Source organism: Sinocyclocheilus grahami, unplaced genomic scaffold (assembly GCF_001515645.1).
Source record: "Sinocyclocheilus grahami isolate Dianchi unplaced genomic scaffold, SAMN03320097.WGS_v1.1 scaffold76.1, whole genome shotgun sequence".
Classification (NCBI taxonomy): domain Eukaryota; kingdom Metazoa; phylum Chordata; class Actinopteri; order Cypriniformes; family Cyprinidae; genus Sinocyclocheilus; species Sinocyclocheilus grahami.
Window position 1 is genome coordinate 1,618,559 of NW_015505255.1, and position 18,847 is coordinate 1,637,405.

General features: G+C 39.6%; 1 protein-coding gene across 1 annotated transcript in view; it reads right to left on the reverse strand.

Annotated features, from left to right (window-relative positions):
- LOC107586017 (probable E3 ubiquitin-protein ligase HERC1) overlaps positions 1-17,574 on the reverse strand; it is a 53,118-nt gene extending 35,544 nt beyond the window's left edge. Inside the window, exons 1-24 of the mRNA XM_016273230.1 lie at positions 17,382-17,574; positions 14,148-15,091; positions 13,972-14,067; positions 11,858-12,052; positions 11,446-11,757; positions 11,239-11,335; positions 10,398-10,541; positions 10,036-10,163; positions 9,742-9,886; positions 8,736-8,907; positions 8,392-8,526; positions 7,746-7,911; positions 7,528-7,653; positions 7,224-7,436; positions 6,402-6,554; positions 6,149-6,281; positions 5,869-6,060; positions 5,409-5,624; positions 5,121-5,294; positions 3,905-4,019; positions 3,695-3,815; positions 3,316-3,490; positions 502-784; positions 29-149 (exon numbers count right to left, since the gene is read on the reverse strand). Of these exons, the coding sequence (XP_016128716.1) occupies positions 29-149; positions 502-784; positions 3,316-3,490; positions 3,695-3,815; positions 3,905-4,019; positions 5,121-5,294; positions 5,409-5,624; positions 5,869-6,060; positions 6,149-6,281; positions 6,402-6,554; positions 7,224-7,436; positions 7,528-7,653; positions 7,746-7,911; positions 8,392-8,526; positions 8,736-8,907; positions 9,742-9,886; positions 10,036-10,163; positions 10,398-10,541; positions 11,239-11,335; positions 11,446-11,757; positions 11,858-12,052; positions 13,972-14,067; positions 14,148-15,062 (4,527 nt within the window). The 5' untranslated portion in view covers positions 15,063-15,091; positions 17,382-17,574. The remainder of the gene's footprint in view (positions 1-28; positions 150-501; positions 785-3,315; positions 3,491-3,694; positions 3,816-3,904; positions 4,020-5,120; positions 5,295-5,408; positions 5,625-5,868; positions 6,061-6,148; positions 6,282-6,401; positions 6,555-7,223; positions 7,437-7,527; positions 7,654-7,745; positions 7,912-8,391; positions 8,527-8,735; positions 8,908-9,741; positions 9,887-10,035; positions 10,164-10,397; positions 10,542-11,238; positions 11,336-11,445; positions 11,758-11,857; positions 12,053-13,971; positions 14,068-14,147; positions 15,092-17,381) is intronic.
- Between the last annotated feature and the right edge of the window lie 1,273 nt (positions 17,575-18,847).

The window sequence follows — 18,847 nt, forward strand, 5'->3', positions numbered from 1 at the left end:
CAGTGTGTGCATGTGTCACACATCTCACCAGTGAGTATCCCTCCTCATCAGACTCTGGCTGGGAGAGATCAGACTCACTCCTGGATTTTGTGAGTCTGTAGTTGGGACTGCTCTGGATGGACCGACTCTCTGCCGACAGGCTCTCACTCCTACACACAAAATGAAAATGGGAAGTTACATGTCCTGTGAGCGGACATAACATAATCGTGTCATTAAAATGTGACCTAAATATAAATTAATACCACTAATGAAGAATGTTTTTTGTTTATTGAAATTATGGATCAGAGTAACCGCTGCTTTTAATTGCAATTGGGTCAGCTCATAAAATCTAGAAAAGTAGGTCAGGCATTCCTGGGCAGGACTGGCAGCGCTGGAGCAGACTGGAAAGGTGAACGAGTTCAGCGAGGCCTTCAGGCTCAAAAGACAAGGGTTATGATTCAAAAGACATAAGTCATGCTTACACATGTTAAATCAGCTAAATGTACTGATGACGCTACTCACCTCGTCATAAACCCGCCTCCGTCCTGGTTGACCCCACCTGTCAGGGGTTGCTGATTTATATGCTGGGCGAGCGGTGTGCTGACGGCCAGCAGGAGCATGGCACAGCGGTGGATGACAGCATTGCATGCGGTGGTATAAAGATCCTGTCCCTCCTGAGGGGTCGTGCTGCTCCTGTGCTCCGGACCGGGCTGAGCCGGCTCTTCCTGTACGCTCATGCTTCCGGTTCGATCTCGGTCCCTTCCTCGCGCTGCTTCCCGTGCTGATAGGAAACATTGAAAGATTTCTGTGTCCGCCAAGACATAAGACACAGAGCGGCCAGGTTAGGGAAGCAGCCAAGAAGCATGACGCTAACTAAGTTATTTATTAGTATACGCTACCATTCAAAAGTTAGTATGTTTTTTAAAAGAAATTAATACTTTTATTTGGCAAGGATGCATTAAACTAAAGACTTTCACATTAACAAACAAGATATTTACATTTTAAATAAATGGTGTTCTTTTGAATTTTGTAATCATCTGAAAAAAAAAGTATCATGGTTTCAACTTAAATATTAAGCAGCACAACTGTTTCTTGAGCATTACAGGAATAAATAACATTTAAAAATACATTAAAATAGAAAACTTTTAAAAAAAAATAATATTTCACAATATTAGTGTTTTTACTGTTTATTGATCAAATAAATGTAGTCTTGGTGAGCAAAGGACAGTAAGAACCTTTTGAATGGTAGTGTATATTGTGTGGTGTGTTCTAGCACAATGCAATTTAGACTATATGTCAAACCAATTCTTAAATATACCTTTAAAGTAATTAATTAAAGGTGTAATATATGATGTTGCTAAAAAGAACATTATTTTGTGTATTTGGTGTAAGGAGGTTCAAAAAAATGTTCAAAAAACACATTATTTTCCACATACTGTACATTATTGTTTCTCCTCTATGCCCCGCCTTTCTGAAACACGTTGATTTTTACAAAGCTCATCGGTCTGAAAAGCGAGGTGTGCTCTGATTGGCCAGCTATCCAGTGCATTGTGATTGGCTGAATACCTCAAGCGTGTGACGGAAATGTTATGCCCCTTACCATACTGTGATGCCCTGTCCGGCCGGAGCGACGAGACAAAAACATTAAAACCCATTATAAACGAGGCATTTGTTGCATCCAGTGGGGACATAATTACGGATTATAATGACTTATACTGTCCTCTTAGGAGGACAGTAAATTATAATGTCCTCTTTTGGAAGGCCAAAAAGTAGTTTCGCTTTCACGACAAAACACAGCGTCACACACGGCGGTCCACAGTGAAAGCCGATCCGACGATCGACAGCGCAAAGTTGATTTATTTCCTCAGCGACCAGCACGGATCAGCTCCAGGCATGACGAAGCGGATATTGTCCTCTTTTGGAAGACCAAACAAAATAGTTTCACTTTCACAACGAATCACACAGCATCTCCACAACATGGCACCGGCGGCAACAACAATACTACAGCGAGAATAAAAGTTACGCCTTCTTTCTTTGCGTGAACATTTGGGCGGCGTTATGCAAATCTTCCCACATCGTGACATAGACATGTGGGGGCGTGTTAGAACGAGCCGTGTTAGGAAGGCGTGGTTGACTCTTAACTTTTATAAAGACTATCTCTTTGGATTTGAGACTTTAGTCTTTGCAACTTTACAGATCTTCTTTATGCACCAAGAGATTGTAACACTCCAAAGAGAAAGGAAAAATTTAAAATCGCATCATATGACCTCTTTAAAACGGTCATTATTTACTCACCCTCATGTCATTCCAAACCTATAGTATATGCGGTTATTTTTTTAATGGATATTGACAGCCATGTAAAAATTCTTTGTTTTATTCCACTAAATATCTCATATGGTTTTAGAATGATAAAAGGGGAAATAAACAATTAACGAATATTAATTTTTAGGTGTAATAACTAAGATCTCAAAAAAAAGGAAAGAAAAGTGTGTAAGAATGTGTGTGACAATTAGGGGTGGGCGATACAGCCTCAAAATTATATCACGATATTTCAAGAATATTTGCGATAAAGATATTTATGACGATATAGAAAAAAAACATGGAACAACATTTTATTAGTGATTGCAGCTGGCACGCAGCAGCATTTATTAGTGCAAACAAAATGAAGGGCATTTTCCATCTTTTTCCAATGAACAACTGTCATCGATGACAGACTACCTAATTTGAAATGTAAATCTATTGTCATAAGGTGGCTGCAGCAGCTGTGTGTTCGACTTGAAGCAGACCGATCAGTGTATGACGTCAAAATACCGCGAGAGTGACTTACCCCTTATTTACACTGCACGCGTCTGCGGCACGTTACGGCTCCGACGCGGCCACTCTAGTCGATGCTTAATGTTTACACCAGCAGAGCTGCGTCACGTTTCAGAAGCGTCCCAGAAGCGGCTCTCCGCGCTGCTTCGCTAAAGATATGCACCTCGCCTATTTTTGAAGGTAAGAGTGTGCACTCGAATATGCTCTAGAACCACTCTCGCGATACTTTGATGTCATATACCAATTAGTCTGCGCAGCGCTGCTTCAAGTCAAACACACCTACTGGGTTTGTGGTGTTGTTGATGTGCGCGCTAGGGAAGGTATATCCGCCATACGTCATAGCGTCGCTATATCATTGATATCGCGATATGACACGTTTTTATCATGTAAAAATGTATATGGTATTATCGTGGACGGGATGATATGGCCGACCCCTAGTGACAACTTTGCTCAATGCCACCCAAAGCATCAGCCAACATCAGCACACACACACATGCCCTTTACAAATGTGTCAGAACTCACTTCCTGCGGTCATGACCTCATGCTCTCTTTCCTCCTCATCATCTTCCTGCTCCTGATGACCCTCTTCTCTTTCTCTCTCTCTGTCTCTCTCCTCCAGCTCAGCCTCCTCGTCTATAGTTCGGGTGAAAGAGTGTTCCTGTGGATCCATCTCCACAGAGTCCACATTATCAGAGATCTGCACTCAGGAAAAGAAATGGCATTACATATAATGGGATCCAACATTAAAATTCTAGGATATTTCTAGGATCTTAAAGGAATAATTTACATAAAAACATAAAAAAGTTTTTTTTTTATTTGTAATTTAATTTTCTTCAAACATCCTAAGTTTTCAATCAAACTGCTACATTGATAATATAATTTAAAAAAAAAAGAGTCATACTCTGCGTTCTCGTGATGACGAACGGGTCTGGATGAGCTCCATGTTCTTACAAGCCAAGAGGCGATTCCGCACCTTATACACACTGCGATACACCTCTGCCAAGAGTTTACATGGCTGGTATCTGTAGGAAGACAGAAAATAGGAAAGAAATTCTTTATTAGTGTCCACAGTGTAGTATTTTCTGAAGTTATGTAGAATATAATGTCATACCTCCCCTCTCCACACGCCTGTCCCAGCAGCCCTGTGTGTTTCAGCAGGACAGCAAGCACAAAGCGGGACACTGTGTCTAACAGAGCCTCATTCGGCAATGATGCACTGTCCCAATCTACACAAACACACACACAAAAGACTAAATTAACATGTCATCTAAGACATTTGTTTGCACAAATGAAAAGTGGATAATGCTAATGGAAAAATTTGTTCTGCTTTTAACCAATAACTTCTTATAACGTCCAATTACTGCAAAGTTAAGATAGTTTGTGCCATAAAGATCTGGTTTATGGCCAGCTGTAACATAACAGAATATGAATGTTAATTGCTTTTTTATTGAACTGTAACCTCAAAGCAATAATTATGGAAAAATACTCTGCCCCATCACAGGGATCTAAGCTTAATTATGACAAAACTTCTACATTCTGAAACGGCTTTCAGAAACACAAATGGATTTATTTAAAAGAAATTACAACTGACAAAGTCCTAATCTGATTCTGCTTCCGGCTTCGCTACTGTTCGGATGCTCTTGTTTACTGCTCCACGCTTTTCTCCCTGCTTATGTACTTTTCTCAGATTTTAACTTCAGCAGATCAGCACAGTGCTCAAACAACACATTTTGCGCTTTTAGCTATTATGCCACCCGCAGTTGGAATCAGCTTCCAGAAGAGATCAGATGTGCTAAAACATTAGCCACATTTAAATCCAGACTCAAAACTCATCTGTTTAGCTGTGCATTTATTGAATGAGCACTGTGCTACATCCGAACTGATTGCATTGTATTTTATATATAATCATTTCCTATTTTTAACTGTTTTAAATTAATTTTAAATACATTTTTAAATAATTTTTAAAGTTTTTAAATTCCTTGTTTTATTGTTGTGATTATTTGTTATGGTTATTTTACTTCCTTTTATGTAAAGCACTTTGAACTACCATTGTATATGAAATGTGCTATATAAAGAAACTTTGCCTAATCAGGAGCAACGAGACAAGTTGCGTGTAGTGAGATTTTGAACCAGTGAGATTTCACTGTGGGTGGGGCTACCCAATACCACAGAAATAGAAACCATTATAAGGTTTGCATAGGTTAATGTGTGACTTCTGAGACTATACAAGCACTTAGCACTTAGGTAAAGCTAATCATCAGTGAATCAATTATACTCTTAATACTCTTTCCATATTCCTCAATATATGTTCTGTTTTTGTGTCGTACCCTTGCTGATGGCATAGTCCTGCATGTTTGTCCACAAGCTGTGTGTGGGCTCTTTAGTTGATCCAAGGGACAAATCAACCAGCACACTCATGTCAGCACCCAACTGACAGTCAAATGGTCTTTGCTCCTCATTTCCACACAGAGCCATCTCCAGCAGAGAGCTAATACACACATCTGAAACACATTCACCATTTCAGCTTTAACTAACAAAACATTTTTTTACTTCCATACATTTCATAACAAAATAGGACATTTATTTATAATGGGAATTACAGTGCATGTGCATACCAAGCTGGGGTATATCAGTCTGCAAGCCGTTACTAAAAAGCGGTGTTTTGAGCCAATGGGTAGTGTGCTGTTCCTCTGGTGAGGGCGGGGCTCCCTGCAGCATTCCTCCGAGACAACGTCCCACAAGCAGTGCTACAGTTCGCTCCAGATCCACCAACCACACCCAGCACTGTGCTGGTCCTGACACACATACTGGATCAACCAGATCTGGAGTGCCTACAGGAAGAAGGGTAAGGAAAAATAGTCTTAAGAAGTTAAGTAACTGAATGAGAGAAGAGTGGTTCTTGAGTGTTGAGTGGCTCTCAAACAGGGGGATGGGCAAATTCCCATGGGGCGCACACAAGATTGCTTAAAATTATTAAAGTTATATATATACACATACATGTGTGAGTGTGTGTATTGTAATTTTAATAATATAAACTTAAATTAGCTATTTATCATATGAATGTGAAAATCTGACCATGTAGTGGCCACTGCAGCTCCTGTTCCTCCAGAGGTGTGGCGGCAGGCAGAAGTCTGTTGAGACGGTCCAGAGGGGGAAGCAGGTCTAAGAGGTAACTGAGCAATGGCCGTGCCACCCAAACAGGCAGCAACAGCAAGGACGTCACAATCTGACACAGCATACTTCCCGCTGCAGACATGTAGATCACATCTGCCACAAACAAGCACAGGCAAAATTAGCAGGTCCATTGGCATTTAGATAATGAGTTTAGCTTAAATGCGAGTGTACATTGATATACCTCGTAGCTTCTCACGCACGCTGCCATTTCCAGAGCTTTCTCTCAGAAGAGTTGCGGAGCGATTATAGATATCTGTGGCATGAGGCAATAATAACTGCAGGTGTTTGTAGAAGAGGGCCACACTACTGGAGCCCTGAAAAACACAGATCAACATGTGGAAGGAAATCAGCCCACTCAGACCCAATAAACACATGATTTTTCCAAGAATGAAATTTGTGTGTGGATATGTATGTGTATTTGGTTGTGCATGTACCTCTGTAACACAGCTGATATGGCAATAGGCCAGTAGCTGCTTCTGTAAAGAGCAGAGCAGTTCATGGAGGTGAGCTGGTTGGCTGCTATCAGACGAAGACGTTCCCTGCAAGATCTTATCACTGTTCTTCTCCAGTTCTCCAAAAGCTTGGTCCTGTTAGGTTAACACACATACACACAGGAAAACAGGTTGAGAAGACATTCAGAAGTGTATATCAGATGTAGCATTCCTACTGTAAGTGTAATACACAGATACTATATGGTACCCATATCCAATTTATCATCTCAAAACAGTTTACATTCATTTAAAGAGCTTTAATGAAACCTCACCGAATATAACATATTTTGCATGCCCTTGCTCTCAAAAATATCATAAGGGATTGACATGCACCACAGCAAATCAAATAATAATTAACCCGAATATACACAGTATACATATACAATATATGTATGGAAAAAATAATGGCAAAAAACATTTATTTCTTTTGAGTTGTCTTTGTAGGTTGCATGCAGAAACAGGCAAGCGTATTGACTCACAAAAAAAGGTTTCAAAAACAAGAGTCACTGGTATGAATCAATCTGATGAATTCTTTACTCTACCAACTGATTTGATTCCATGAAAGTGGTCACTGAATCAACATCTGAGTCAGTTACTAAACTGCACATTATAATTACTTTTAGTGATGACAGTCTCGAAGTGAAGCAAGCATTTTGCTGGCAACACGATAATTTAACATCAGCGTGTAAATCGAGATAAAAAATATAAAACCAAGCTCGCTGTCAGCGCAAACACGACCTCAAGATCTTTATCAGCAGAACTGACCGTATAAAAGCCCAGGTTCCTGAGTAGAGTTTTCATGAGGATCTCTGCCAAGTGTGTGTCAGGATGTGTATCAGAATAAGTGCCAGGCACATGCGTAGAGTCGGAGGGTAGAGTGGGAGGCTCAGAGGAATCTGCAGGACTGCTGTACCCCAGCAGAGATGCCACATGGGTGTGATCCTGCAGACTAGTGAGGATTATGTCCAGCTGCATCCTCTGTGACAGAAAAAACACACATATGACTGACAGATGCTTTTGTAAGTTAACTTAAATTGTATATTCTTTACAAGCAGGCACAAACTCGTACCTGTCCTTTAGAGAGGCTCTCCCAGCGGTCTGGTCCTTGAGGAAGGAGTGAGTGCAGTAGCTCCATTCTCTCTCTCAGAGGAGGCAGCAGCATCGTTGCTCCCACGGACAGAGTCTCGATGACAGCCTACAAAATGCAAACACTGATCAGAGAAAAATACAGGCCACAGTAAACCATCCCAGCAACAAATATGTGGAAAAACACAAGCAAACACAGACCTCCTGGATTTCATCCGGTACTGACGCATCCATCAGTCTGAAAAGCAGATTGCGAAGTGGCCGCGCTTGCCATCCCAAGATGCTGGTGGCCACGCCACCCGCCAGCGCTAGAGCCAGGTGATTGGACAAGAGCCGTAGACATAGTTTCAAGAAGTTATGATGCTCCCTGTTGGCCCAAAAACAAATGTATTCCCTCCATAGTGCAAGAATACACACACTTACTATTTAATTCCTTTAGGATGGGTTAGAAAATAGAAACTTGATCTCAAACAAACAACATTAGCAGCAGCTTTAATTCTCCAGTGATATTTAATGCATTTAAAAAACAAGGCAGGCTTCACTCGTCTATAGACCTTAGTCAGGTTAGACAACATATTGAATTTTACACAGATGAAAATGAGGCTGTAAAGGAGATATTTACTGCAATTACAATGGCACAGACTGTATAAAGTGAATTTCACAGCTCTCAACTTTCAAAACTGTTTTAAAGAGTTTTGTCAACTTTTTTTTTGTTTTTCAGAATGCCAACAGTACAATCCATTCAATGCACTATGCTTCTATTTCTCACAGCCTCATTTTCACTCCTGTCAAAAATTAAATATGGTGCTATCCTGAGTAAAGTCAATGGTGGTGGCAGAACACATACTTGGAAGATGGGAAAGGTAGTGGTGGGATCTCGTTGTTGATACCGTCACAGTATCGTTCCAGAAATGAGCGCAGGTGAGAGAAGGTGCTTTCTTCTAGGTCCACACAGTATGGCCTATGCCAGGCTACCACCTGCCTGTATACACACACATAAGATTAATAGCTTAGATACGGAAATGTCGAAAAACTCATTATAAGAAAGAAGAAAAAACAGAACAAGACAAAGAAAAAAAAAAACTTCTTGCCATAGGAATCAACAAACTTAACGGCACAAATGCATATTAAATATATTGTGTATTTATTTGCAACGTAAAGATCATAAAATGGTTCAACAGACTTGCTAACCTGTCTCTTGGGAGGGCAGTCCATGCCAGGCTGTGGGAGGTGCCAGCAGAGATCTGCTGAATGGCCACTCCATCTAAACCAATCACCTTCTTGGGTTTGGTGATTGGGCCAGTGGAATTCCCTTGACCACACTGACCCATGGAGTTATTCCCCCAGGCATACACTTCATTGTCTGTAACAAAACATCCACACAGAAAAAAAAGAAACTTAAATAAATAAATAATTTTACGAGTCACATTTCAGCTTTATGCATTTTGAAAATCAGATGTGTGAGACTAGCACGGCCATTTCGCAATGCACGTGAACAGCACATGTTCAGTTTAAGTACACAGCGTCAAATTGTCTGTGACATCATGTGTGAGGCCCCCTTGCTTCACCTTATCTGAGTCTGACTCAGCACATACCCTTCTGCTACTAATCTGACCCCCTTCTCTCTCTCTCTCTCTCTCTCTCTCTCCACTATTACAAACTACAGTTCACACAACCCTTACAGTACAGCCCCAAGAAGACTCACAAACCAACAGCACCTAATCACCAGCCATTGTTTATGGAGTTTACAATATAATTCTATAATGCTTTATGCAATACACTGAAAGTGAAAATATTAAAGTGAGAATCACAAAACTAACTGCACTGTATAGACCTTAGTCAGGTTAGGTGTCATAATGAATATAACACAGATGACAATGAAGCTGTGAGGGAGAGACTTAGTCTTTACATTGGCATTCACTGTACAAAGGTCTTAGATCATGTCATTTTCACAATTTTTTAAAACTGTTTTATGAAATTTTTGTCTACTGAAGGTTTTTTATGAAAGCCATTTTGCCAGATGAACAATTGGTATGCTGTTAAACAATAGCACAATCTATTGAAAGCACTGTACTTCCATCCCAAACAGCCTCATTTTAATTTAATTTTCATGTTGTTGCACTACCAACCACTTAAGCATACCAGATAGACCCATAGATTTGTGTCCTCAATTCAGTGGTTTGCAGTGATCCCTTACCATGTGATAAAGCAAGGCAGTGGCTGTCTCCTATGGAGATGTCTACCACTCTGGTTGTGGCAAGTTCCTCAATCAATTTTGGCCTTAGCGCAGTGGCCTCCGATGAACCACAGCCAAGACAAGCACCACAGCCCCAAGCGTAAACCTGCACAATGAATACATAGATAACAGTGTGTTTATAATGAATATACACACCACACTGAGACATTAGAATCAACATGAACTCATAATTGCCCTTATTTTTGTAATCTATCATCAAAACATAATAAATAGTGACTTAGCAATGTCTCATACCTGACCAGTAGAGGTGAGGGCAAGAGATGACTGGCTGCCAGCACAAACTTTGCGTATGAACATTCCCTGGAGCGCCTCCACCACTTTGGGTTTGTACACACGATTGGTATCACCATGACCCAGTTTCCCTGCAGATAAACAACAGTGAAGGTGTAATAGTCTTCCATTAATCTTTATTATCACATATACACAGCAATTTCAAACAATAATTACTAGATGGTACAAAGTAGAGAAGATAACTCAAGCACATCTAGATGCAGCTGCTGGCAAAGTGTATAGTGCGTGCCTGACATCACAAATACAGTAGGACCCTTTCAAAAGTCTCTTCAGAAGAACAAGTGACGTAGGTTAACTTAACTCACCATTGTCTCCACCTCCAAAGGACCAGACCGTACGTCCATCTTTAGACAGCGCAATGGTGTGGGAGCTTCCACAGGACACCTCACCCACATTACTGATGTCTTTCACTAGCGTGGGAATGTTCCTACTGTTACTGTCGCCATGACCTACAAGTGTAGACAAACAAAATCAATGATACATAAATACAAATGTCAACACAACATGAAGTAAGATAAAATGTTATGTGCATTAGTTAACAAACATATGTATTTTTATCACAACAACAAAGTTTTAGCATGTTGATGGATATGACAATGTTAATGTAAATGGTCCTGGCACTCTAGGTCTTCTACGCTCACTGCTGGAGCAGAACAAGTATGGACTTGCTCTTTCCAATCTGTTGACATACTGCTGTGAGCATATAAGATATGCTGCTGCATAAATACGCATACAAATTCCCTTAGCAGATCTAGACAGGAGGAGCTGGGGGAGGTGGAGGGTTTTTATAGGATCTCTGATAGCACGCTGCAGAACCAGCTTACAGTGAACACTGATCCAGACTATTTCAAGCAAGCTAATTGGCTGCCAGCTTGAGGTCAATCAATTTGTGCCACGAAATAAATGATGTGATTGCTAAAGATGTATTTAGACATATAAAACATATTTTTCTGCATTTATTTGATAAAAAATGCAGTAAAAGGAATAATATTGTAATATTTTATTACTATCTAAAATAACCGTTTAGTATTTTAAAATATTTTAAAATGTATTTTATTCCTGTGATGGCAAAGCTGAATTTTCAGCAGCCATTAATTTTTTTTAATGAATGTGTGCAATAAATATAATATATAGACAATTATATACCTAATCTACCAAAGTCACCCTCTCCCCAGGTGTAGAGCTCTCCATCCTCACTGACTGCAGCGCTGTGTCTATACCCTGCTGAAACACAAACCACCACCTACAAGCAAACACACAAGCAGCAGAAGACATTAATCATTTAAAAACACAGGTACATTCTGAGAGTTCAAAAAGATTAAGTGATGCATAACTACTGCATGAATTTAGTACCTTTCCTTGTAGAGGGCCCTGTATTAGTTTGGGGTATTTCTGGGTAGAGCTGTTGCCATGACCCAGTTTGCCATAGTCTCCATCACCCCAGCTGAACACCTCTCCCTCGCTAGTGAAGGCTAATGTGTGGCCGTCTGAGCCTTTGGATGATGAAACTTTCTTAATGGCACGGTGAGGTTCAAAGGTCAGCTTCTTAAGAGTGGACTGGTTGTTTGAGTCACCCAGTCCCAGGCGCCCATAGCTGCCCTTCCCACACGCTCGGACTGAACCATCAGAGGAGATGACAAATGTGCAGTACTGGCCAGCTTCAATCTGAAGACACGAGATGTGGTCAGCAAGTATTCACTGTGAGCATAAAGGAGGATGCTAACACTGACACTGTATGAATAATTCATATGAAATTGCTTTCTACCGTTTGTGCATCACTGAAGCTGGGAGCGAGTTTGGGCTGGAGGATTTTCTCTTGAGTGCCCTCTACAAGCTGGTGGCTGCTGTTGCTGCCCCACACATAGACCTCACAGGTCTCAGATACCATGGCTGCCTCACCTGCCAGGATACTGTCTGGACTCGCACAAGTTCTTGAGTAGTCTGAAGCCATGCGACACACCTATCAGGAAATTGATTTAAAATGAAGTTAAAGTTTCAAACACATGGCCCAATTCTAGCCCACAAGATGATTTGATAAATAATCAAATTGGTATGATACATATTCTTAATTATCTATTTTAGATACAGCAGGACTGATTTGTTGTGCAGCGTGTTATAGCATGCATCTTAAAGCAGCTTCTCTTCTCTTCTAATTTTGGCAGTTAAAACTGGATTTACTGGATGACAAGCATCGGAGGACGCTCACAGAACTAATGAAACCAAGAACAAGTACAAGGAAAATATACACTGCAAGCAAATCTCTTAATGGTTTCAAGTCTGTACTGATACGCATTCATATATTATGACTGAAAAAGTAAATAAGAAAGAGTTTGACTGAAAAGCAGGTCTATAATCAAAATTATGTTTGGCTGCAAATTGCCTATTACAGCTAAAGTGGTCCTGCCAAGAGCAGTGAGTGGTTTGTCTTTATTTGATTTATTAATAAACCGCTTCTGTATATGTAAACGAAAGGACTCTGAAATTGTATCTATTAAACTGTATGTGCTTACTTTGGTTTTACCCCAATATTGGTTAGTTAAGCATCATAACTTTTCTTATGTACTGTTTTAGGTGCAGGAGCATGTTGTGCATGCTCTTTTCATAGATGCACCAAGATTTAATAAGTAAAAATAATTATCCTGCTTAAGGTGATGTTTAGTCCAATCTGAAAAAGAGTTTGGCCTTGGGGGGTATCATCATAAGAATCTGAAAGCAGTACTATTTAAGAAAGGGCAAAGTTAGCTGCACAGCATGTCAACATAATCCCACGAACCCCCAACTACATAAAAATGTGGCTTAACTGATTTACATTTATTTTGGTCCAGAGTTACATGTATTGTAATGGTAATACATTGAGGATTGGCAACAGCTGCCTACCTTTAAAAGATAAGAGACTAAACAGAAAATAACAAAGACTCTTTTATGCTGGCAAATTACATCACCAAATATTACAACTATTTCACTCTATTCTAGGTCATAAACAATTGGTCAATTGGACTCCTGAGAACTCAAAAGAACTGAATGCGTAAAATCCTTATGAAAGACGTCCTACATTTGAAACAAAACTAAGGTGATAACATTTAAATAGTTCTGTTTTCTTAACTCAATAAAGCCTACTGTATCATATTTGATACATACAATTTTAAGGCCTCTATCAACACGATCAAAACTCTGATGAAAAACCTTTTGTCAGTCTACTACATGCCTTCTGTCTGACTAATAGTTTATACTTTTTTTAGCAAGTTAAAGGTCTTTTAGTGTCATTCTAAAAAAATTTTTTTTGATGTAAAATCTTTACTATTTTTTATGAGATAAAGAATAAAATGTATATTGTTAGTACTATTTGAATATGAACGGTTACTGGACTGAAGAAATTTAAGATATTTAAGATAATCTATACCAAATCCATAAATCATCTTAAAATCGATCAAATATAATGCGGCTTATGCGGAATGTTTATTTGTACAACTCTCAATCATCGTTCTGCATGATATACTTCAGATAAACATCACAAACAGCACCAAATTGCATATTTATTGCACAGTTTGGGCCTCTGAATAAAAGTCTGAGCTCCATATTCTCCTATCTCACACTATAAGAGCCACAAAAGCCTGATTTATCAGATATGATACTCAAAAAACTATACAATTGTTTTTAGATTTTTAAAAAATATTTTATCTAAATAAATTTAAAAAATGTTGGCGATTATTTATCATATCAGATTTTAACAAATGTCTGACTTTACATGGTTATAAACAGTATCAAAGTACCACACATTGTGATAACAGTTTTTCATTGGGTGATTCATGTGCAAAATGACATGGCCCTCTCTTGTCCATAGAACAAATTTACATGAATATATTTATATTTGTATTTTACCTCCTCAAACAGACAAAGTGCAGCCTCGTATAGGGAACAGAGACCATCAGGTGTGCGGGTCGGCTCTCTCCATTGGCTACGATCAGCAGACGAACCCTACAACACCAGACATTCTGTCATTTAACAACATCCAACACTATGTAAAACAAATTGCGAGTGTTGTAGTGAGCATGTACCAGTGAACGCCTCATCTGCATCAGAATGTTCATGAAGCAGTCGTATCCCATCAGCCCCTCCTGGCTCTGCTCCAGGTTGCTGACACCGGCCGATGCAGCCAGGGCCATCTCAACCCACTCCAGCAGGTAGCGCAGGGACCCTCGTTGCGCTGCCAATCCCAGCAGCAGCTCACACGCCAGCCTCCTCCCCACCACATCGGCCCCCGAGTTGCGCATGGTGACTCCTTTCAGGAACGTGGTGACCTGGGCCAGGCAGTCCAAACCCATTGGTGGAATCTTGCTTTCATTGGCCAAGGAGAGCGGCGGAAGGGAGCCCACCACTTCGATGGCTGTGGTGATGACATCATTGCAGAGGTTGATCCCTGGACCGGCTGGAGGAAGCGTCCAGCTCTGCCTGAGCAAAGCAAAGAGCAAACTAAGACCCGTTCGCACGCCCATCTCAATGAGGGCGTCTGTACTAGAGCGCGGCCGCTCGCTAACTGCTTGCAAGTCCGCAGAACCCAGAGTGTTTTCGGTCGAGTGCTGCTGCTGTTTGACCTTGCCCTTGTCATGGTATTTGTTGGAGAGTGCATAAAAAACCCGCTGCAGCACTAGCAGACGTTTGCGTAGGGCAGTGGCAAAGGGTGAATCTGAGCACACCGTCTTGGCCAGAGCAAGCTGACTGGCCAGCAGCGCATCAAGATAATGCTCCTGTTCATCACTGGACAGACACTCTCGCTCAAAGTCCGGCAGCTGAGGGCCCTTCAGACATAGGACCTGCTGAGGGAGAAGAACCACCTCCTTATTGGCCAGCATCTTGCCATACAGCAGAGCGACGCCTTCACGGGTGGAGATGGACTCGCTGTCCTCAGCGATCCAGGAGCTGTTGAGGTGCTCCAACCATTTTAGTTTTACTGGTGGTATCATCGCAGCCATGGTGCCACCTTACAAGCTCACCGTCACATCTGAGAGATAAAGAGGTACAGTGAATCTAGGGATGCAGCAATATTAATATTTGATAAAGATGGGTCAATTATGTTAATAAATGGTCAATATAAACATTCTATACTACTTGTAGAGACAAAGGTAATCTAAATACTAAAAAAATAGGGAGAATGGGCACACACAAATAACTTATTATTTTGATATTAATCTATATTATTATATGATATTATTGACAGGTAATTATTACACTACTGTTCAAAAGTTTGGGGTCAGTATGTTCTTTTTAAGAAATCAATATTTTTATTCAGCAAGGATGCATTAGATTGACAAAAAAAATAACAGAAGACATATATAATGTTACAAAATATTTTATTTAAATTAAATGCTTCTCTTCTGAACTTTGGGGGGGGGGGGGGGTTAAAATATGTTAACATATACAACTAATTAAAATTGTAATAATATTTTATTCACAATATGACTTTTTATTATTTTTTGATCAAATAAATGCAGCATAAGAGACATCCTCTAAAACGCAGTAAAAATCTTACTGACAAACTTTTGAATAGCAGGGTACATAAAATATGGATTGATACAGATAAATTTAATAAACAAAATCTCTATTATCAGTCAATAACCAATATGGCTCTGATAGATCATGCATCCCAAAGTGAATCAATTTAAACTGTCTCACACACATTAGCAGAGAAACCACTATTCCTCACTAAGCAACTAAGCATTCTGATGTAACCATAACCAGAAAAAACACAAGGTGATGATGAAATATGCATTCATCCTAAAAAGAGTTTGATTCTGAGAAATGAACTTCAGTACTGACCTATCTAGAAAGATCATCAAGTGCAGATGAGGTTGTGATGACACATACTTGACATCTTGCCAATCCACTTATCAAAGCCTGGAATCCGTTCAGCAAAATGACAGCCTTTGGGTACTCAGCCCAAACACGCATGCATAAATGTAGGTCTTGAGTCATCCCATTGACTATTAACTTATTTATCTAGACAGTTAACTTTCATAAGCAGGCCAACGTTAGACTTTTGTGGGTATGATTTTCTTCTTAAACTATTGTCTGTTGAATTTGATCATAAACCTGTGCAAAAGAAATAGACATATCTTATCTAATCTAATCCAATACATGGTTTACGCTTGATAAAATACACAATTTCAGCTTTTAACACTTCAATCTTGTTCAAATCATTTCCTAAGCCTATGATAACATGAAATATATCCTATAATACTAAAGAACATGTTGCCAGTAGCTAAAATATTACTTATGTGAGAGAGAAAGTATATGGGCAGTATACAGTATAGACAGCATTTTGATTAATGTAAAGGAAACTGGCTGTATATTCCAATCTGAACTACACATCAGCTTATCAGAATGAATAACAACAGGCTAGCAAATTCTTATAGAATGTTATATTACATAATCCAACTTATAAAGTTACAGGTTGTCAGCTAATACATTGTTACAGCAGCAAATTAGGTTATTATTTAACCATTCCTCTGCTCTAGACATTATCATATCTTGCTAACAAGCACTTTAACTGTCTGTAAATTAAGGTGATTTTTCCACCCAGCTGTTTGCGTTGCAATGATTACGGTGTTGGTTATGACAATCTTGCGGTTTGATTATTCATTCAGCTGGCTAACCCATCGCATCACACTGCTCGCATAACCAGTGTTACTTAAAATACGTTACCCACAAATATCTGACTGCCTATATCTTTATACGAGACCTGCAGCATATTTGTTAAAGATATTTAAAAGATATGTCTTACGGCGTTCACGTCTGCAAGTGAAGCGGAATTTATAGGCGTTAGCTTGTTAGCATAGCTAACAGAACAGTATACGCCAGCAAGCTAAGCTAATCCACTACACTGAAATTATTCACTAACTTTACGCCTTATGTTGTGTGCCTAGACTGAACTATCACATTAAACGAGCCTCAAATAAAATACTTAACTGTCTTGTGAGTGTGTGACTATATAGCACGGGAAGCTTGTCGCATTAGCCCGGCTGTGGAGCTGCTTGTCTATGGTTGCCAGGCTATGATCAACTCCCCTCCGCCACTCACTTTACATGAGTCGGCTCAGCTGCTGATATTTCACATTAAAATCATGCACCCAAACAAACATCTGCCCAATGTACGAGTCAAACATTTGACACATAGGCTGTTACAATCACTGAAATGCAAGTTCAGAAGACTACACATAATGTCACGTTTGAAATAGCTGGAACCTGTCGGCTGCTGTGGTAATAAAGGACTGAAAAGGTGAGGCTGGAGCTTACCATAAACTGCCAAAGGCCTATTCAATGCATGAACGAAAGTGGCTTTCATGGTGATTAATGTTCCCTCGGCACCAGCATGTGACAGTGCATGACAGAATAGGCTCGTAATCGCTGGGTTGAGGATCTGGTAAGGCTGAATAATTGAGAGTTGGGAGTGAGGAGAGCAGTGCTGCTCAATCCCTCACGACTCAGCTGCTGTGAAACAAGCAGCAGGCTCAGCGTTCAGTCCCTCCCTATCATTCATTACCCACTGCACAGAACAACAGCACTCACTGCCCCGAGCGACTATACATATGCAGCCATACATTTATAGAATATTCTGTAATATGATAGAGTAGTTCGTTATTTGAAATGATTTGATGTAGATTCAATAGTATTCTCTTTTTCTCTCACACACAAACACAGCCGATGCAATATTCTCACTGTTATAATGTATTTATTATTATATGCTATAGTATATTATTTATACACCATTATTGTATTTATTAGTATTTTGATTAAGGTTTTTAAATCTCTATATTTTCAGTTCATGTTTTGCCATTTTTATAATATCTCAGTATTTATTTAAGTTTAGTTTTAGTGATTTATTTACTTGATTAGTGACTTGATTTGGTTTGGATTTGGTCACTGTGGCAACTTATGCTGGGAAACTAACCTGGGACCCGGGGCCCGTTCTTTGTACGTCACTAACTCAGTTAGTTTGGTTCTTCGCAGCCCCTGGATCGAATTAGTGAGATTGCGTGATCTTAAATCGTCGTTTATGAAACCGCTTTAGTCCCGATTGATTTCTTAGGTTATTTCAAGTCAGGTTTTGGACTTTAATTCCCACTTTTCTTATTGATTAAGCTTAATTATCTTATTTTAATGGCTTTCTTTGGTCTCATAACCACATTATCCCATCTTTTATGAAACAGCCCCCACTAGGCCTATACCATGCCATTCTTTGTGCACTGTTAAATGTTTAATAAACATTATAAAAAACAATTTCCTTTTCAGCTATTTAACACGTCACTATAATCCTCAAGTGGATTTAATCTTAAAAATATAATTAAATAAGCAATTACGTTAAAATTTTTAGTGGGAGAACTTGTTAACTACAGAGTGAATAAAAAAAAATAATGGTTTAAAGAAGGCCGACTTAATCTGTCCTACACACATACAGATAAACATTCTCCAGAACTATCTCAGCACACACAGCAGCACACGTTCACGCACGCCGAGTCTAATAAAAGATGGGATAATGTGGTTATGAGACCAAAGAAAGCCATTCAAATAAGATAATTAAGCTTAATCAATAAGAATGAATTACTGTGAGGCTTAAATTGACAGAAGAGTCCATGATTAGCACATGCGCACAGGTTGCTCAAGACCTGAAAATTGTTTCCTAAATTGCAGTAAACATTGGATCTTCCCTGACCTGTCCAACCTTTATAAGGGACAGTAGCCAAACACCAGTGATTCACTGC